The 22818-nt window shown below is 37.5% G+C and overlaps 1 protein-coding gene across 1 annotated transcript in view; it reads right to left on the bottom strand.

Annotated features, from left to right (window-relative positions):
* The window catches only part of LOC131541132 (nucleus accumbens-associated protein 2), a 38941-nt gene that overhangs the window by 10155 nt on the left and 5968 nt on the right, over window positions 1–22818 (bottom strand). Inside the window, 1 exon segment of the mRNA XM_058776692.1 lies at window positions 4447–5248. Coding sequence (XP_058632675.1) covers window positions 4447–5203 — 757 coding nt within the window. The 5' untranslated portion in view covers window positions 5204–5248.

The following is a 22818-nucleotide window of genomic DNA, read 5'->3' as shown; positions in this document are numbered from 1 at the left end:
CAGGAACTCTGATAACACACAGCAGACAAAAGATCAGCATGTTACTCAACATGGAGGAATGCTCATATCCAACAGCATTTCACTCTGAATTTGACCTTTCAGCAGCACTTTCTTCAAACTCTGACTCATTAACCTCAGGCACTTTCTCATGAAACGCAAGTGTGTCTTCATGACTTGCTACTGATGAAATAAACCGCAAACTCAACTTTCATTAGCATAACAACTGTTACAACAGAAAGTTGGTGTTTTTCCATTGGAATATCATTAGACAGATGCAGCCAATTTGCATGTGTTACACAAAGAATTATACCTAAATTAAGCTTTTTCTGATATTAAAATGTACTTTTTCCTCAAAAATGCCCTGCACTTACTAGAAAAATGTCCTGAACCAATGCTGTGGTATTTCATCATTTCACATTTGAGTGAGTGCCATCTTAATTTTTTCTTGACTTTTTTTTTTTTTTAAACATTTATATTGGCTTCAGAGCTTAATATTTCAACATAGCTATGGGAAAACATTTTTACTGAAAATGACACGAATCATTCTTGGCACGAAGCGTGGAACCAATTCAGACTTTTTCCCTCAAATCACAGAATTGAGATGCCAACTCAAAATTCAGAGAGAAAAAAGCTGAATTGGTCATTTTTGAGAAAAAACCTCAGAATTCTGACTTTTTCCTCAAAATTCTGAGTTTATATTTCACAAATCAGTTTTTAATTGAGACTTTACATCTCACAACTTTCACTTTTTTCTCAGAATTGTGAGTTTATATCATGCAATTCTGATAAAAAAAAAGAAAAAAAAGTGAGCTATAAACTTAGAATTGCGAGAAAAAATGTTTGTTTTTCTCCCATGGCGGAAACGAGGTTCCATAAAAAGTATGAGAAAACGGTCTTTGCTAATTAAGGCCATTATTATTCATTTTTGCCCTGATCTTTAATCCTGTAACATTTTAAAATGTAACAGTGTTGGTAAATTTTTTAACATAAAATGGGTTATTAATAAATCAATACATCCAGCTATAGAAATTTTACATTTCACTATATGTTTTTTTTGTTCTGGAGAAAGCCACACTGTAATAATACATCAGGTTATCTTTAGCACATGTCTCTGATATCACAGTTAAACAGACATCATGAACCACCCAACGTTCACACTTCTGCTCATGCGTGTTTCTTCCTGCCTATTTTGTGTCTCACAACAGCTTTTTTTTTTAACAGCTCACTAGCAATTCTGACAGTTGTAATGAATTGCTCATAAGCTTAGTGATGAAAAGTGAATAAAAACCAGTCATGGACCTGAACCGGCCCCTACAACACGGCAAAAGACATTCAGAAATATAACTAGGTGTATTAGTTTTACTTTTGGCTCTGGCTCATCTTATTTACGCTCTCCTCTACTTAAAATTGTCTAGACAACTTCACATGCTGACCCTAAGTAATGAGCCTGTAACCTATTTAACAGCAACAGAAGCAGCCTCTGGTTTACTAGTGAATGATTTGATATGATCCCAATGTAATATATTCATTATTCCATTACTAAAAGTCCAGCGTCGTGTTGCATGGACACGGTTACTCATTACATTTACTACCATTCAAAAGTTTGGGGTTGGTAGGATCAATGTTTGAGGAAAAAAGTTTCTTCTGTTCACCAAGACAGTATTTAGTTGATCAAAAATACAGTAAAAACAGTGAAATATTATAATTTAAATAACTGTTTTCTATGTGAATATAAATGTAACTGATTGCGGTGATAAAAGCTGAATTTTCAGCATTATTACTCCAGTTTTCTGTGTCACATGATTCTTCAGAAATCATTCTAATATGCTGATTTGCTGCTCAAGAAACATTTCTGAAAACAGTTGTGCTAACGAATATTTTTTGGAAACCGTGATGCATTTAATTTTTCAGTATTCTTTGATGAATAGAAATTTCAAAAGAACAGTATTTATTTGAAATAGAAACCTTTTGTAACATTAGAAATGTCTCTACTGTCACTTTTCATTAATTTAGCGCATCCTTGATGAATAAAAGTGTTCATTTCCATAAAAAAAAAAAGTTAATAATATATAATAAATACACACACACACACACACACACACACACACACACTTGCATTTGTGGTTTACGGGGACTTTCCATAGGCGTAATGGTTTTTATACTGTACAAAATGTATTTTCTATTGCCCTACACCTAAACCTACCCCTTACAGGAAACTACTGGCAATTTTTGAATTTCATAAAACACCATTTAATATGTTTTTTAAGCCTTTTTTTTTTTTTATGGGGACACAGGAAGTGTCCTCATAAACCATGTTTACGTTGTACTACCCATGTCATTAAACACATGTGTGTCCTCATAAACCATATATACCAGTACACACACACAGACGCACGCACGCACGCACACATATATATATACAGTCATGGCCAAAAATATCGGCACCCTTGCAATTCTGTCAGAAAATGCAACACTTCTCTCAGAAAATTGTTCCAATTGCAAATGTTTTGGTATTCATGTGCTTATTGTTTTTGTTTGCACTGCAACAACAAAAAAAACAGAAGAAAAGTCAAACTTGATAAAATTTCACACAGAACTCAAAAATGGACTGGACAAAATTATTGGCACCTTGTCAAAATTGTAAGAAATAATTGCTTTTCAAGCATGTGATGCTCCTGTAATTTGTATTTAGACACACCTGTGGCAAGTAACAGGTGTCGGCAATATAGTAATCACACTCGCAACCAGTTAAAATGGAGAAAAGTTGACTCAACCTTTGTGTTGTTTGTCACACTGAGCATGGAGGAAAGAAAGAAGTGTAAAGAGTTGTCTGTGGATTTGAGAGAAAAAAAATTGTGGAAAAACATGGACAATCTCAAGGGTACAAGTCCATCTCCAGAGATCTTAATGTTCCTGTGTCCACTGTGTGCAATATCATCAAGAGGGTTACAGCCCATGGCACTGTAGCTAACCTCCCTGGACGTGGTGTTCGAATGGTGGATAAAGAACCCCGATTAACTTCCAAACAAATTCAAGCTGATCTGCAGACACAGGGTACAACAGTGTCAGCTCGTGCTATCCGTTGCCATCTGAATTAAAAGGGACGCTATGGTAGGAGACCCAGAAGGACACCACTGCTGACACAAAGGCATAAGAAAGCAAGACTGGAGTTTGCCAAAACTTATGAGACAAAACCACAATCCTTCTGGGAGAACCTACTGTGGACAGATGAGACACAAGTAGAGCTTATTAGTAAAGGACATCATGGCACTGTTTACAGGAAAAGAAATGAGGCCTTCAAAGAAAAGAACACTGAACCTCCACCATGTTTGACTGTAGGGACTAAGGTGTTTGGGGTTGCTTTGCTGCTTCTTGCACTGGATGCCTTGACTGTGTGAATGGTATCATGAAATCTGATGATTACCAAAGAATTTTGGGGCGCAACGTAGTGGCCAGTGTCACAAAGCTGCGTCTCCACCAGAGGTCATGGGTCTTCCAGCAGGACAATGACCCAAAACACACTTCAAAAAGCACTCAGAAATGGTTACAAACAAAGCGCTGGAGAGTTCTGAAATGGCCAGCAATGAGTCCAGATTTGAATCCCATAGAACACCTGTGGAGAGATCTCAAAACAGCAGCTGGGAGAAGGCATCCTTCAAATCTGAATGACTTGGAGCAGTTTCCAAAAGAAGAGTGGTCCAAAATTCCAGTAGAGAGGTGTAAGACTCATTCATGGTTACAGGAAGCAACTGATTTCAGTTATTTTTTCCAAAGGGGGTGCAACCAAATATTAAGTTAAGGGTGCCAATAATTTTGTCCAGTGCATTTTTTGGGTCCTGAGTGGAATTGTATCAGATTTGACTTTTTTCTTCTCTGTTTTTTTGTGTTGTTCCAATGCAAACAAAAAATAAACACATTAGTACCAAAACATTCGCAACTGCAAAAATGTTCTGACAGAATTGCAAGGGTGCCGATATTTTTGGCCATGCCCATTTTATTTATATAAATAAATAGGCCCCTTTTGAACAGTACATAGAGAAAAGTTTATAAAAAAATTCAAATACATTTAAATAAAACCCACTAAAGTAAAATCAATTACTCTAAAATAAATTCTTCTCCAGAGCAGATATCACAAAAAGCATTCCCCCAAAATATTATCAGACTGTGTGCACTGTATCAAGATCATATACAGTACTGTAATAAAAGCTCTTCCACTCTGAATGAGAACGATGCAGGTTATCAAAAGGTAGAATTCATGAAACATTAAAATTCCTCTCCTGTCAGCCAGTTTTTAAACTGGCACATTATCACTTTTCAAACCATCTGCCACATGCTGAGCAATTCATCTCTAAACCAAAGTGTAACATTTGCCTGTCATTCAAATCATCAGAAATGACACACAATCAACAGCAGACAAGAGTTGAACAGAAGAAGAAGCTGGCATACTTCCGTAAGGGTTGGCCGAGCGGCCACACAGCTGGCTGTAAGTCTCGTCTGCGTCAAACGGCTCTTCCTCAAACTCCTCGTCTTCGTTCTGGTAAGATGTGGGGCTGTCAGTGGTCGGCAGGCTGGATGCTCCCGGACTGGAACGCTCTCCTAGATACGCTGGAGCCCCGGGCGGAAACGCCCCTGCCGAGAACAGGGGTGCGGCCCGTGCAGAACGTGTCCCGTCGCTAACTCGTTTGGCCAGCGGCTCCTCCAGCTTGATCCTGCGGGCCTGCGACGGCAGCGAGGGTGACCAGCCGGCTGGCACCAGCGGGTGGGTGCTGGGACTCTGCGGGCCCGAGTTGGGCTCGTCCATGACGGCCGTGGCCGAGTCGCAGTGCGGCGAGTTGGCTTTGAACATCAGGTCCATGCCACGCTCCACAATGTGCTGGATCTGCAGGTATCCGGCCGTGTACATCACGACCAGCTGCTCACTGGCGGCCATGGTCAGCTTCCCCGTGTAGCAGAAGCTGAGGATCTGCTGGAAACAGGCTGGCGTGACGGAGGATGGCAGCTCGAACTGTGCTTTGCTGCTGCCGCTGAACAGGTCGCGGAAGTACAGACTGCTGGCGGCCAGCACGGCGCGGTGGGCCTTGAACGCCTGGCCCTTCACCAGGATGGAGACGTCACAGTACTGGCCCTGCAGCCGCTGCTCGTTCAGGGAGCCCAGCACCATGCTGCCAAAGTTAGGGATCTCCATGTGGAGCATCTGGGACATGGCGGCCCGCGTTCACACTGTTGACAGAGCCAGTGAGAGGGTCATCTGGACAGAGACGAGACACAACAAGAGTGAGAAACAGCCACATTCAGAGAAAATGGCACATGCAGACAGAAGATGACATGAACACATCTGATACGGCCATTATGACCAGGGTTAACTAAACCACCAAAAAAACAACAACAACAAAAAAAACCTTTGGGCCTACTTATTCATGACTTGAAATAAAATAAACGTTAGCTGAAATAAAATAAATAAAAAAAGGCAAAAAAACTTTATTTAAAAAAAAAACTTCCAACTAGTCTGATTCTCATATTCATTTAATTTAACATCATTTAAATTTAATCAGCCGATGAAAACCCTAATCAATGAAACAGCAGTAAAGATGCTCTGAATCACACTCAACAACAGCTGATAAACACATTTGAGCTCAGCCCGTTGATCAGACACACACACACACACACACTTCCACTTGTATATGGTTTACAGGGTTTATCTACTGTTCAAACTATATTTTCTAACTCCTTTCCCCTTCTATTCCCTAATCTTACACCTAACTACACAAACTTTTTGAATTTCAAAAAACAGTATATTTTTTTAAGCCACTTGTTTTATAGGACACAGGAAGTGTAAACCTCATAAACCATGTTTAAATAGTAGTACCCATGTCATTATACACATTTGTGTCCTCATAAACAATATAAACCTGTACACACACACTCAAAGTCCCAATGATGAGCCGGTGTGACACACACAGAACTTCCACTCTTGGGAAACACCGCAGCTCATTTCCAGGAACAAGTGAAATGCAGCATTTTTGTCTGTCTGTCTGTTTGTCCATCAGTTGCTCACTGAGTTTCAGGAAACAAAGCTTTCATGAGTGTCCGTCTCTCATCGGGACTCAACAAGTCCAGCTGCATCAGTGTGTGTGTGTGTGATAAAAGCAATCAATGCTGCTAAAGAGACCAGCTAAAGTTACACACAGAGAGAGGGAGAGAGATGGGTGAGGGAGGGGTGAGAGACACAGCAAAGTCATTTGAGGACAGAAGCAGCAAAGAAAATCAGCTGCAGCACGACACCATTACACTAACACACACAGAACTGATTTCACTGTAGGCAAATCACAGTGTCCTGGAAAGTCCACATGGATGATTTTCATGCTGTTTGTTGGTTGATTTATGAGCTTGCGTTGTCACTATAAGAGCATCACAATATGAATATGAATCAGCTAATAACTAGCATCTGCATCCTACTGATAGAACTGTGTTCCATCAACTATAGTTTAACTAAAACCATAAAAAAAACCTTTTGTGTTACTTCAAGTGAAAAAATGTTAACTGAAATAAAATATTATATATATATATATAAAAATTAAATGTCAAAAACAATTCTCACTATTAACTAGTTAAAAAACAACAAAAAAAAAAAAAGTTGAGAGAACTTTTTTTTACCAGCTTCAGCAGATTTTTGAGTTTGCTCAACTTATTTTTGTGGGAGATTCTCAAATTTTTGTTGTATAAATTTGAAATCTGCTGAAGCTGATTGCCTTAAAATTTTAAGTTGGCTCAACTTTTTTTTTATTTTTTTAAATAATAAAAAATTAGTAATTATTAATAAGCAGCAAATTAGGTGCTTATTAAAAGGCAGAAGTCATAGTAAATAGTTAGTTATTAGTTATTAGTGAGAATTGGTCCTTAAAATAAAGATTTTAACTTAAATTAACTTAAAAACAAAATACAAAAATAAAAACCAATTAAAAGTATTTAATTAAAAATAATTAACATTCAGCTTTCATAGTGCAAAGCAAGTTTCTTTGTCTTTTTTAACTGTAAAAATATCTAAATATCATTGTCTTAATATTGTGTGCAGTTTTGTGTCTTACGTCCATTTATCTGAAGATATTTTCACTGTTAAAGCCAGTGGTGGCTTTGTTCTGCAGGTATGTGTCTTTGGCAGAGACACTGAAAAATGCTGTCTGCTTTAGTGAAAGGAGAAAAATCTCTCGGTCTGAGCTGCAGATGAAGTTATCAATCCAGTCTGACAGACACATGAACTCAAGACAAACATAAAAACGCAAGGACATCCAACACTGACAAGCTGTGTGTCTGCAGTCTGAATGGGTTTAATATTTCTGCTCTGAGTTTAAGGAGAATTTTTCTGTACCCGGTTTCAGTTTTTTTAAAGTATCAGAAGGCTTTTTTGCATTGCAACACTGTTTTCATGGCAATTGCTTTACAATATATAAAAAGCTATTATTACAATTTATGAAAAATGTCATGAAAAAAATTGTTCTTGTTATTTTCATCCTTTCGATTTTGTAGTGAAATATAAGCTGCACATGCTTTCGTGAGATCGCTCGCTAAACATCCATCCAGTTTTGGATTGATGCTACGTGACCAGATGCAGTCAAAGACGGCATTTCATGCCAGAGAATGCAAATCGAAACAGGACGAATGCAGACGCTTCTCGCCAGAGGACAACATAGAAAACACAAGTCAGTCTTGCTTTAAACATTTGCATTGGTTTCCACAGATGTGAGCTACACTACAAAAGCAAACGGAAAAATCCTGAAACACCATTTAGCAGATGCTGTTTATCCAAAGTGACCTAAAGAACACGGACTGCTGGGATTTTCTATTAGTCCTCGACTGGGTCACTAACACTATCGTATAGATGTTTCAAACATCTTTCAAATGCTTTTATTACAAATTATTAATCTGCATTACAATTTGAGTAAAAAGTTGAACTGAAGTCACAAATTTGGAATAATTAAGAATATTATTTGGAATATTTTTTTATATAATAATTAAGTCTCTTCTGCTCTCCAAGACTGCATTTTGATCCAAAATACAGCAAAAAGTGAAATTATTTCTGTTTTCCATTTCTATTTGAATATATTGTAAAATGAAATTTATTTCTGTGATGCAAAGCTAAATTTTCAGCATCATTCATTACTCCAGTTTTCAGAGTCACATGATCCTTCAAGAATCATTCTAATATGCTGATTTTCTGCTCAGTTATCATCAATTATTATTAATGCTCAATTATTAAAAATGGTTCTTATTAAAATCAGTGTTGAAAACAGTTTTTGCTGCTGAATAATTTTGTGAAAACCGTGATGCATTTGATTTTTCAGGATTCTTTGATGAACAGAAGGTTCAAAAGAACAGCATTGCTTTGAAATAGAAATCTTTTGTAACATTATAAATGTCTTTACTGACATTATATAAAAGTATTCATTTCTATAGTCTGAGTGGTAGTGTATTGCAGTTTCCACAAAAATATTCGGCAGCACAACTGTTTCCAACACTGATAATAATCAGAAATGTTTCTTGAGCAGCAAATCAGCATATTAGAATGGTTTCTGACGGATCATGTGACACTGAAGACTGGAGTTATGACGCTAAAAATTCAGCTTTGATCACGGCAATAAATTACATTTTACAAGATCTTCACATAGAAAATAGCTGCTTTCAGTTGTAATAATATTTCACAATATTACTGTTATTAATGTACTTAAAATCAAACAAACGCAGCCACGGTGACCACAAAATTCTAACAGGGATAAAACATTAATGTTAATTATTCCAAACGTTTTACCGGTAGTGCACATTACAGTTTGTTTTGAATTTAAATTAACATTTATTTTACACAATATATGCATTAAAAATACAGAAATTAATTCTACATTGCCAAATATTGCCCTACCACTAATTTCCAAGTAGCTCATCTCTGTGTGTAGAACTGAGCTACACTAAAACTGTAGCTCTAAAGCCTGATTTCCCTGTATCCTTTGTTTGTGATGAAGCTCTACATCAGAAGTTATGTGATATCACAGCTGTGATATGATAGACGGCCATCACATGCCCACGTGAGCCATGAAGCACTGCTGTCACACTGCAGCATGTGAGGATGGGCGTTCACATCACGCTGCCAGCTAATGCACAGCGCTGCAATGCAGTGCCACACACGCATGTACGTGCAGCAATAGTGTCGAGTCAGGCCCGCACGCATACACACACACTAAATATAGACTTTGCACATCTTTGATAAGGAACATACAGACGTGAACTCCATAAACCTGCGGCGATCCTCAGCCGAACCATTGATTTATCAGCACGCATCCGTCTGCGTGTCAGAACTGGGCCACGATGCACTGCTGCAGACATAAAACTCCTCAGACTCAGAGGAAAAGGAGTTCTGTTAGAATAAAAGAGCAGTCTGGGACATTCTGTCCTTGGTAAAGCGTTAAAGACCTGCAGAGCACTAGTCAATCCAGCAGAAACACACGTTTATATGTATATCTTCTTACACTCGCTGACCCTCTTCATATGAACAATCTGCTTTATAAATATTCAAGCACTGCAGTCATTCTAAAGTCGAGCATGTCTAAGTGCACAGACACAACACATTCAGTCCACGTTGAGACGCAGCGCTCCCTGGCAACAGGCCTGCCAATCGGAGCTGCACGTCTGAGGAATGTACAGAACCCAAAACTAGAGCAAAAACACAATCTCAGCAGTCCTTCAAACTTCAGCAGACGGCGTTCACTGCGACCGAAACGTAATGCACATTTGATTGAACTTTTTCTCAGTTCATGCATCACCTGGGAATCGAACCCATGACCTTGGTGATGCTAGGAACATAATCTCACAGCGATTGGAGATCTGCGGTCATGTTCAGCGTCCAGCGTTTCTTAATATAGAGAGACCGGCACTGGGGTGAGATGGGGTGACGGACACAGAAATATCATGATGGCATGTCCTCTAATGCCACCAGCGTATGACATATGATCCCTTACGTGTCACCCTGTTAAATTTCATGGATGAAGGTAACTGTATCAAAAGGCCCTTATTTTCTTAGTTCTCGGTTATGTTTCATTGAATGATCAACAAGCAGTTTAAGGTCAGAGGAGACACAAATGTGAACCTATGGGCACAATTCATCAAAATAAACTGAAATCACGAAATGGCATAGTCTGATTAACAAATCGCAAAGGCTGGGATTTAAAGTGCCCCTATTATGGATTTTTGAAAATTACCTTTCATGCAGTGTGTAACATAACTCTAAGTGAATGAAAACACCCTGTAAAGTTTTAAATCTGAAAGTGCACCGTGTATAAAGTTATTGTCTCTCAAAAGAAAGAGTCGACTCTGAATCATTGAAACGAGTCATTTTTAAAACGAATCCCAAGCCGTTTCATGTTGTTGGTTGTTGGTCTTTTCAAGCTGGTCTGAATGAAAATGCAAATTCATTCTTTGCCACAAGATGCCGCATTTGGAGCGGTAAAAATAGCGTTTCCCTGGTAACGCTGTACACAAAGCAGCACTGCGCTCACAAACGCTGCTTTATCAGGCATTACAGGTATGATGAAATGAAAATGAGACCAATCAACCAATCACAGCAAAAGAGGGGTTCGGAAAAATGAATCGTTGAGCGAATCAGTTTGGGAGTCGTAGAGCAAGTAAGGTAAAAATAAATGCATATTATAAGAAAACGAATGTGTTTTTTGACCTTGCATGCATGTCAACCTGTTGTTGGGGAGTCCCAAAATCAAAATATGAACCTTTCATAACCCATAATAGGGGCACTTTAATTAATTAAATAGATTGAACAGAGTGAAGTGCAGCACTGTGTTCATTCACACGTGAGCAGCTCATGATCCAGTGTTTTCAGTGTCTTGATTCACAGTAATTAATCCACATGAACCCTTTGCATCTGCTCTGAGTTGGAGTTGCTTTAACGTGAATTTGGATACCCAACATGCACCAACCATCTTTTCAAGTTTGTAATGAAAAGCGCTTTCCAACAAAAGAGAAGCTTTAGGAACTCCCTGTGGTCTTCCACCAGAAGGAGAGCTTGATGGATTAACATTTGAAAATGAAGACGTTAAGACTGTAACTCGACTGTAATTTTACAGATATAAAATGATGATAATGATTATTATTATTATACTTATTACAACTATTAAGTTTTCTAAAATCTCAATTAAATGTCTTAAATTAATTTTATTTTACAATGAAATATTACAATTTTACAGTTTAATAAAATTATTACTTATTTTTAATCTGATTTAATTTTTAATTTGATTAAACCTCACATTTTTGATTGTTTTTTATTTACAGTGAAATATTACATTACTTGCATTTTATACTATATTATATTACATTACAGTATATTATATTTGACTAGATTAGATTAATTTTTAATCTTGATTAAATATCTTTTTATCTTTTTATTTACAGTGAAATTACCACATTATTAGTACTATTAGTATAAAATTATTATTATACATTATATAATTTTTTAATATCTTATATTCTCTGTTTTTTTACCATAAAATATTGCCATATTTTATTTATTTTTATATTTATTTAAAATGTTTTTGCCACATCAGGCAGCCCCACAAACAAGCACAGCAAACCTGGAATAATTTTTAAATCACATTTTAAATAGCAATATTTGTCTTAAAACAATACATTTCCCCCAAATTGTGAAACTCCTTTTTCTAACAGAAACGTGAGAATCAGAAGTCTCCACCGAATCTCAGTGCTGTTTGAGAAACAGCAATGGTGGTTTGTGTGAAGGTAAAGGCTCGTTCAGCCACAGCAGAATCTCAGCGAAGCCTGCGGGTGAGTCAGTCAACACACTAATGGACTCAAGCTGGCAGAGAAGATCAACAAACAAACAGTGACTCCAGCAGCCGCCGCCAGACCTCCACACACACAACTACGGCTCCAACAATGACAAAACAGCACAAAAAAGTAGACCATAGCCTATATCTCTGAGTAGTGCATCGATACGAGGGTCTGGTCACGACGCTCTTAAAGATATTCAAGATGCATTCGATTCACTGGCTGTCAAAATAACTGTGACTGTGAGTTGAATAGGTCATATCTAATTGGACAGTTCATGGCCAGATTAACCTACAATTTGCAGCAGATTTAATGGCCACTAGTCACAACTTTGATTAGTGAGCATGGCCGGTATGCCGAGGTCCAGACCAAGGGATAGCTATAATAAAAGTTGTGAAACAGTTGCCTAATAATAACTTTACTGAGATAGCCAATCAAACCAAAGAAGGCGGGAATTAGGCTACCGTTACCGTTACAGAAGCCGAGCGTGAATTTCACAGCTTCAGTTTTAACGGACAAAAAGTGAGATGTAAAATGCAAGCAGCTAAATATTTAATATTTGGCAAATGTGTTAGAAATGACCTACAGTAATAACGACCTACAGTAATATTCAGGAATGCAAACAACACGGCATATTAGGAAAGATTAAGAATGAATGTGTGCATATTGTGAATTCACTCTTTTCCGATAGCTTTTCAGTAAATTCACTTATCCTCAGACCTATACTAGAACATGGTAAGTCAGTTAATCTATTAAAATAATAGTTTGCAAATAGATCTAGTTCTTAAACTATTAACTTCCTTTAAGTTTCTATTTTTGAAGAAACCCCCAAGTGTCTACCATCTTTGTATACATGTCCATGGCTACTCTGTGGTCAATTCAAAGAGATAGTTCACTTAAAATTAAAAATTCTATTATCATTTACCAATTTACCATATGCACCAAACCCCCTAGCAAGCTCAGTTTTTCAACCTCAGTATTTCTAAAACCCTGAGTTCGGCCATGCTTGTGAGACTAATCTCAGTTGTGTAATATTAACAGGATCATGAAGACCAAATACTCTGTTCAATTTCAACTTACTTTTTAGAATTTTTTTTTTTTTTTTGGGGATTATTCTAAGTGCAAGGTTTTTGGAATACTACAATATGGTCTACTATGAACACTATTTTTACTCTCAATACACCAGAAAATCATTTTGTGTTTCGTATTTGGGAGATAATCCAGAAAAAACATTAAAAACAATGACACATATTTGTTATATTACTGGCAACAAGTAAAACCACTATATCCCGGAAATAGTACAAAGAAGAGCCATCTACTAATGAACAATGGAACAGTAGCAGAGGTCAAAGAAATGTAAAGACTCTTTGTCAGCAGATAGAGGAAATGTATTGTATTGTAAAATTGATTTAAAGAATATATGTAAAGTTACATATATTCTAGCTCCTCGACTAGCTCCTCACAGACTCTTTTTGAGAAAGTTTTCAGAAGTCCTTGAAATGTGGGATGAAATGACACACTACACAGTGTGTGCATGCATGTGTGTGTGTGTGTGTGTGTGTGTTAAAAGTGCTTGTTAAGGGTGTGTGTGGGACGATTTCCGGCTCGGTTTCAAGATACCAAATCAATCCACAAGACAAAGAGCCGCTGCTCTACAACTCTTTGCCCTGAACATGACTCAGCACACAAACCACACACATATTTCCTCCACATAATCTTCACCTGCTCCACCAGCAGTCTGTCTTTCCAGCTGGTTGGAGTTAGTCTTTTTCACCAAGTCAAGCAGCCCTATTGGTATTGCTCACACGTGGAACAAACCTTTAACTTCATACGAGTGATTCCTCAAATCAATGCTGCCAGTTTAGTCAAAATATCAGTCCACAGTTAAGACTTTCCAAAGCACGCAGTATCTGTCACAATCTGCAGTCATTTTACTATTATTTTACTTTACTGTAGACTAAAGGCGTCTTTACACAGCCAGTTCTGTGCCTTCTCAAAATCCTGTGTAAAGATGCAATGCCGCATAAAAGCCTGGCTAAATTATGGCTGCTCTGACTCCCCTCACTTCCTAGTACTGTATAAAGTTGCAACTGCTGTGTAAATGCATTTATGCCACCTCTGAGCAGCACTAAACAGTCTGTCAAGACACCTAAATGCCACTTCAAAAGTGCTTCTGTGCCACATCTTCAGTGTAAATTTGGCGTAATACAGACATGTATCAATTTTAGTGTCTCTTTGCTAATTGTGAGCACTTCATGGTTAAATTTTAGAAGATTGTAGCAGACATGTTTAATGTTAGTTAGATATTCTGTAATTCAACAGCTAACTGTTATATCTTGAATGAGATTTATACTTTAGATTAGTTGATGTAGGCTCTTAAAATTTCTTGTGTTAACAGATGTTTGACTATAGCCGTGAAATCTGGTCAACTTTGCAGCTTATTCTCAATATCTTATTCTCACCCATTTATACAGGTGGAGACTAACATGCACAAAAAAATAACACTGCATCAATGTTTCTTAAAATGAAGCATCTTACAGGAATATGATTGTTTCAAATAATGCAATTATAGTCAATATTGTGCACTGAATAGGGATGTAACGATATTATCAATATCATGGCATCGCGATAGCAAAACTGTCTCGATATCATCGTGGTCACATGACGGTGCAATTGTGCTTGTGTGCAATATAAAATTATTATTATTATCATTATTATAATATTCTAATTTGTTTGGCTTCCTAAAACACCAGTGTGAATGTAATTTATACGGAGACAGTTTACCAGAACTAGAAAAGGAGGGCTGAGTTCCCTTTAAAGTTAAGTTCACTGACTTTTTTTCTTAATTAAGAACATGGGTTTTTGATTTTGAACTCTCAAAGTGCATTAGATAGAAGAATTTAACTTGTCATTTTTTTCCAATCTTCATTTGTTTTTTGTTTTTTTTAAATATCGTAATAAATATCGTATCGTGGACTTCATATCAAGGTAGTATCGTACTGAGAGATGTTGATATTGTTACATCCCTAGCACTGAAGTTTAAACCGTGCAATCTGAAGTTGAAGAGTGAATGAAAACCAGTATAAAAACAAACGCATCCTATAAGAGAATAATCAGATTGATACATACTTGTATATTTATTAAGTTAACTTGTGTAATTGCAGAAGTGAATGCCCTTTTCCCGTAACAACGTGTTGGAAAATGCCACTAAACAAATTCACAACATGCTATTGCAACAGTGTCTTGTTTTAAAATGTCATGTACCATATGGCATTTTGCCACCGCACATCTTGTACTTTCATTTCATTATCAAATGCACTTTGCATTATCAAAGTGAGTCCAGGCATTACTGTGTGCTTTCAAAGCTATAGTTTCACTTTAGTTCTCCAGTCTGGATGGCATGCTGTTCTAACACTAACCCATCAGACACCAATCTATTGGCTATATAGCGAGTAAAAACCAAGAACTATAAAAGATAACTATAACTAGCGTCCACACCAGCAGACCAGACATTATTTTATTATATTATCCCTCATCTCCTCTCCCTACAATCATATTTTGAGTGTGAGTCATTAACCAAAAAAAGAGAAAACACAAAATAAACAAAGTTAAAGATTAATTTTACTGATTGTATTAATTAATTCATTTTTACTTTTGTTTTTTGCTAGATAATATTGTTACCATGAATTCTTTTGAGCATGATAATCTGAAATAATCCATGATAATCTGATATGAAAATATGATATTGTGGCAGCTTTATTTAGCAATTTAGTAAACGCACGTACTGGACGGCACTATTTTTTATACATCCCTCAGCTGTTTTTGGTTTCTAGCATTTTTTTTTTGTGTTTATTCTTCTATTGTCCACACAGACAGCAGAACCAGCAGTGATAAAGTTCAGCCCAGGGAGCCATTCACAACAAAGACTGAAAAATAAATGAGAAGCAGGCAAAGTACCATAAAACTGTGGTGGATGAGTCTGCGTGTCGTTTAGCGTAAATCTGAAATCAATAGCGATTTCATAAAAATAGAGCTGTACAGAAAATACCAAAGAAATGCGTTTAGACTTCATAATCAAAATGTCGGTCCATGTAAAAAATAAGAATCGCTGACTACTTCCGAAAACAAAGCAGTTCTGCTCATTGAGTTTACATGTCTAAAAAAAACAAAGCTAACTCTCAAAGATTTGTCAAAGCCAGTGCCTAGCTCTTCCTCAAACTCGACTGTGTAAATACTAGGTTATTTCCAAGATGACTGTTTGTGTAAAGCCAGCCAACAAGTGATATCAAGCAGCAACTAGCAGTGCAATATGCATTATTCTTTCATATCTGCTGCTGTCATTCAAGGTAAAGACCCATCAATATTGTGTATGCATGTGCTGGAACTGTGCAGTTTTAGATTTCAGTACAGAAACAGTCCAGATGATAAACAAAGAGTGAGACTGCCATAATGTGAGTGAGTTTTACGCCTGTTTCCTACTCTAGATTTAGCAATCACATGCTCTCAGATGAATATGTTCATTACAGCAAATGTTTCCATAAACTCCATCTGTTCATTGCACTTTCAAATACATACAGTATAAGTCAAAGGTCAATCCTGAGAAATTTTGGGGCAGCAATTCAAATCACATGACAGGATTAATTGTTAACAATACACCCATTTCCTCAGTGGAACTGCATTATAAAACTGTTAATACCACAGAAATAAGGCAGGCTATTTCATGTTAGTCATGTATGACTGTAAAACAAACAGCACAATTGAGATGAGTCTGGATTTAAGCATTCCAGTAATAAATGTTAGTCAGTGACGATCCTGCTGCAGTGAAGACAGACACACATCTGACCAGTAAGCATCAGTGCAGTCAGAGATGATTTGATCTCATCATTATCCTGAACACTCTACTTCACTGTGTCTGCGTGCCAAACCACGCAAAACAGAAGACAATCGTGATTCAGGATAACCCACTAACACTGTATTCTACACACACTGATCATATGCACTGCAGTGATGCATGCACAAATGAGAGCAGACGCCAGTGTGTTTAGTGAAAGCGTGATGTGAATACTGGGATAAAATTTTCTATATGAGTCAGTGAGCAACAGCCGCTGTAAGTGCATCTCACAGTGTCTGCTGTGATGCATGAAGCATCGTGCAAAGAGCAGCTTCATACAGTCTGAGCTGTACTGTAGAACAGAATTATAAATTAACAGGAGCTTGGTGCAAAAAAATGCCACAAAAATGAGCGAAATACCCCTAAATTCAAGATAATGGGGGCAAAAAAAAAACGACCCTACATAATAACACTAAATCTATGCGAGTAGTGATGACTGTGGTGATTAATATGAAATGTGAAATTAAAGTGTTGACTGCTGCATTACATTTATATCTGCTCATGTGCCATCATCTATGGTGTTGTTTTTCACGAGTTCACACTTACATATAATTAGCTGGAGTATAGTAATGCGTATTTGGCGTGCTGTCCGGGGAAGCCCCCCCCCCCATCCGTATAAGTGTGGTAAGAACTCAAGTGGTAGAACTCAAGTGTGGAGAAGGGGCAGTGGAGGGATGCTGATTGACCGTCAATGAATAGAGGTATTTCAGCTGTATTTATACCCATGTGTTGATTAACTCGAGTGCGTTTCTTTTGTGTTAATTAGGCTAAGTATCTGACGTGCTCCTCTTGAACTCTGTTAATAAAACATAATTTGCAGATCTGAACATTATAATTGTTGAGCTTATAAATGTAATGGCCAATCAAGGGTATTTAAATCAGTCACCGGTGAATACACTAGAGTTTGTTCTGCAGTCTTTCAAATTCTCTCATCATAAAAATCAACATACTGATTCAGAGATTTATTTTGCAGCTTCCGTGATTATAACAGCAGTTTTTGTGAGAGTGCAGAACTGAAGTAAATGATTGCATCGGTGATTAGGGAATTTGCTCGCTTCGTGTATATAATTGAAAAAATATTGGTCCTGAATGGAAAACTTCATTTCTGACCCTGGCACAGACACAAACAGACCAGGAAGTAGGTTGCTTAGAACAGTAAAGAAGACTTTTAGCTGAAACCGTTGTCCTTGGTGTTTTGTAAAATAATAATAAAAAAAGCATATACAGGTAAGACAATATTAACACCCATGGTGATATATTGAACTCTTATGAAGTGAAATGATCAGTCTGTGCAAGAAACCTAACATTATTTACAACAGTATTACCTGTAATCCAGAGCCTCAAACAAACGGTCCGGAGTGATGACTGGTTCACAAACGAATCATTCTTTTGTTCATCATATTGGACTGAACCATCTGAATCAGTTCGTGGCTCAAGTAGCACATATCTGCAAGTTACTCAAATCAAAACCCACTTTCAGGTGCCTGACAGTCACTCCGACTTGAAATGAGCCAAAATAGCGGTGTATCTGATCCTCTTATGATTTAACTCATTCAGCGCTCCAGTTCCTCCAACATTCACTGAACTGAGGAAACAGTTCAACTCGGACTGAAGAACAATAGCCGCTTTTCCACTGTCGGGCCAGTGCAAGCCAGGGCTAAGAGCGTGCCGGGCAGGGCCAATGGCCTCGAGCTGCAAGCACCAAGACCAAAAGCAAGCTGCGTTTCCACTGTCGAGCCAGTAGCCCTGCAGCACAAACCTAAAGCCCGCCCTTTACACACATACGTACTACCGGCACATCCGGGTTCTTAACTGTCAATTTCGTCACCGCCCCTTTTTGGGGGAAAATAAACTAGACTTCCCATAGACTTCAATACAAAATAGCGGCACAAAGCAACGTCCGTACACAGCCGGCAGCCGTGAATAACTTAAGAAATCACTCAGATTAAACATGTCAAGTAATTATATGTCCACCCTGCCTGCCATAGAGCGTGAAAGATACATCCACAAACTTAATTTGGTCAATTTAAAAACTCATTATCCCAGCGTCAAATTGGTGTAACAACCCCACCCAGTGGCCAGAGTGTCTATGGGACATTTACTCGTACCTAATCTAATCACTAGTGAATGATTTTACTTCGTATTTGAAAGTAAACATCTTTAAATGTATATATTATGACCTTATATTTAGAGTACTGAGTGCACTTTTCTGTCCAGCCATACAACTAGCCTGGCTTAGCTTTCGATAGCATCATCCGTAATTCATGATATTTCCATAACAGCAAGATATGGATGATGATGGCAGGTAGCCTGGGCTAAATTTGGGTTTTTACAAACATTATTGGTGCACCCAACCACACAACAACTCTTTGGCATGTTGTAAGGTTAGTCCACTTCCTCGATCCGATGCTGTATGGCGGTTTGTTTTCCCCCAAAAGTGGGCGTGAACCTGTTCAGAGACATTCTATGACATTGCGCCGGTTGTGAGTATCCTTGGATCAAATGTCACAAAACCCCTCCCCTTTCAGCGGGAACCGGGAAGAATTGAAAGTTATTCAGGTAGGGCACTGTAGTGTGATCATCGAACGAACAACATGGAGAGAACCGAAGCGGCTGTTTGTTTGCTTCTTTTGGTGTCTTCTTGGTGGAAGATGAGGCAGCGAAGCCAAGATGCGAAGATGGAGGCTCAGCGGCGTTTACGCCGAAAGCTTATGTTAGCTGCAAGGCGAAAAAGAGCAATATAGCGACGTGCAAGCTGGTTACAGCGAAAGCAGAAACGCCAACAATGGATGGAAATGGTAAATGTTGTTTACTTACATAATATAGTTAATTATTATCTTATATTCGGTGCGACCCTAACCTGATAACATATAACTTAGCCCTATGAGATATAAGTAACATACACCATTGTAGTAGAAACATTGAAACAAACTGTCCAAAAGAACTAGTTCACAAAAGAATTGTAGGCCTATTTCTCCATTTGCCTGAGGCTAAGGATTACAGTTAATACTGTTCAGTTTCTTGCACAGGCCAATCGCTTCACTTCATAAGACCTCAATATATCATCAGGAGCCACAGGTATTAATTTTGTCTTGCAAGATATGCTTTTATTGACTCAAAGTAATGGTAGCTGCTGAAGCTTTTTATTTAGTATTTTAATTAGTGATGCATCAATCATGATTTTTCATGGCCGATTCAGATTCTGGTTCCATTTTTTTTTTTATTCCAATACTGCTTGCAATTTTTTAAAGTTAATTTATTTAGACTATTATTTATTTGCTCTATAACAAGCAAACTGGCCTTTAACAAAAATATCTGTAACCATTTGAAATTAGAGGCAACCACTGCATTTGAAATCACAATCCAAACAAAGATGCTATATACATGTTGCATGAGCAGTTGTTTTTAATTTGAATCAGATTGTATAATTTCAATTTATAATAGTATAATTAATTTGTATAATTTTTGATTTAAAACAAAAACAGAATGGTCTGACTACATCTTTGTAAAATGATGCTATATAACACGCATGAAACAAAAACAGCAGACTGTCTGAATGAGAATGCAAATTCACTCTCTGACAGCAGGTGGTGCTTATGGAACAGCAGCAAAATAGTGTTTCCTTGGTTACTACTGTAAACAATGCAGCACTGCTGCTTACTGCTTTATATGGAGGTAAGAGGAAAAGAAAATGCCATTGCCATCAAAACTTTTCCCTCAGAAATGCATTCATATTCAATATACACCCCCTAATCAATATTTGTATTTTTTTCTCCGATATTTCGCGCACCGTGAACAGTGAGCTTGCTCCATCTGCCTGCTACTGTATTCTCTCCTCTTTGCGCCCGTCTTCAGCATCTCTGGCCTCTGTTGAAGTCCTGTTTACAGACTCAAGCATGATGAATTTTTCTTGATCAGTGTCCCAGTAGCACCCGAAAATAACAGAAAAATAAGGACCAAAAATACAGTACAAAGACTGGAGAAATGTAACGAAGGTTAGCGACCACCGTTTTAAATGGTTTAAATTGAGTCTTCTTCAGTACAATCTTCACACACAGTTAGTCATTTGCATCTGGAGCAGCCTTCAATTTCTCATCAATTGCACTGTACTGAAAAATGAAATTATAATAAAGCAGCGTGCCTTCAAGGCAAGAGAATATGATCTGCTTTGATTAGAAACAAGCAAACAGACAGCACTGCAGCTAAACCTCACACAGAAACACTAAAGATGCTTAAAACTGCAAGTTGAGCAAGTGAAACATGGGTTAACTATCTACAAAATCAGCCGAGCACAATCCTCAGTGTTTCATCTGCACTGAGGAGTGAGTGTGAAGCTGCACATCCACACTGCAGTCAACTATATGTAATAATTAAGCAAATCCAGGTCTCACAGATTGTGAAAGTGAACTAAGATATGTGTGCAAGTTCTTAGAAATTCCCATCATGTAACCCTTGTTATTGATCATTATCAGTTCACAGAAAATATTAACAAGAGCTGAGTTAAGGAACGTCACAGTGGGTTTGCGCTAGATCATGGGAGCAGTGTGGATGAAGATAAAACAGGCTGTTCCCTGAGATTTTTTCCAGACATTCTGCTGGAGCTCAACCAAAGTTCTGGATCACAGCACATGAGAGCTCATATGCCACAGGTGTGCACAAGAGAACAAGAATGTGGCGTCAAAGACAGAGAACACTGGATAATAATAATAATAATATAGAACATGTGAATTCAGAAGCATTACACTTTTGATTCTTGTGAAGAAATTTAGGACTATTGATTGTAAGAAATTATCCGTGGCGTTTGCCTGTGCAAAACTGTTTTCCTGCTGCCTGGCGTAAAAAGAGAGATATGGCTCGAGTTTGTCCTTCTGTGTGCATCTGTGGGATTTTTCCACCTGTTTGATGGTGCAAATGGTGTGCCTTATCACAACACACAATATCTGGAGAATCATTCAAAGTGTTACAACTTAATATTAGTGTTTGACCACATCACTTCGAGCACTAATGTGTTAATTTCAGGGCTGTCAAGTGATTAGAATGATTAAATCTAATGAATTACATGATGGGAAGATTAATTAATCGAATTAGCCCTAAAATATTTTAAAAAGTCATTATTGTGTTAAATGAAAAAAAGCTTTGAATTGCGTAAATAATACTACGAGATGAATGGTTTTAAATGGGCATTAAGGGATTTTGAAAAAAATAAGTGAATATTGAAATATGTCCTTTTAAATGAAATGATAAAAATAAAACTAAAGGTGCCAGTATGTGGTGGCTACTTTTAATGAGTGAGTCATTGAATCATTCACTTAACCAATTCATTCACAAATGAAGCAAGTATTGACTATTTGTGTCTCATTTCGGAGGCTGCGTTCTCTGTAGGCTGCATCCATCATTAAGAATGTCTTAAGACAATGTAATTTAATGGTTACTTTTCTTAAATGAGACTGCACAAATGATGTATGCAGCATCAAATGCGACCCACGGAGGATGCAGCCTCCGAAATGAATGAGTCATTGACGCACTGACTCAATTGATTCGTTCAAAACCGTAGATTCATTCAATAACGAATCACTGCTGTGTCTGTTGTGGCTTTGATTGGAATTTTTTTCATTTGCGAAACACAATATAAACTTTTTGTTTACTGAACTGTTGTATAAAATCAATATCACATTTGCAGTCATGCAGATATTTGGGAAAAACAGCACTCATGCTGGTGTGATATTGCTAAACTCTATTATATGATGTAAATATGAGGGCAAAAAAAAAAAAAAAAATCATCACACTCTTATATCTTGAATTTTAGGTTCTTATGTGCATTCTAATAGGCTTCATCATGCATCAGTCGTCATCCTGCATCATGTTCATCAATGTACGATGACATACCGGTCTGGGCAGGGTGATTTGTTAAATGCCTTGATTTAACACGCTATTTGTCCCGTAATTAATTGTACCAAATTAACTTTGACTGCTCCAATTAATTTGCTTAGCAAAAGACTAATAAAAAGGACACTTTTTTAATTAGATTGTGAGACTCATTCACATCAACTATGATGAAAGAAATCATATGTAAACAAATTAACGAGAAC

This window comes from Onychostoma macrolepis, chromosome 05, assembly GCF_012432095.1.
Source record: "Onychostoma macrolepis isolate SWU-2019 chromosome 05, ASM1243209v1, whole genome shotgun sequence".
NCBI classification, from domain to species: Eukaryota; Metazoa; Chordata; class Actinopteri; order Cypriniformes; family Cyprinidae; genus Onychostoma; species Onychostoma macrolepis.
The sequence above is the reverse complement of the archived record's forward strand: the minus strand, read 5'-3'. Positions and strand labels throughout refer to the sequence as shown.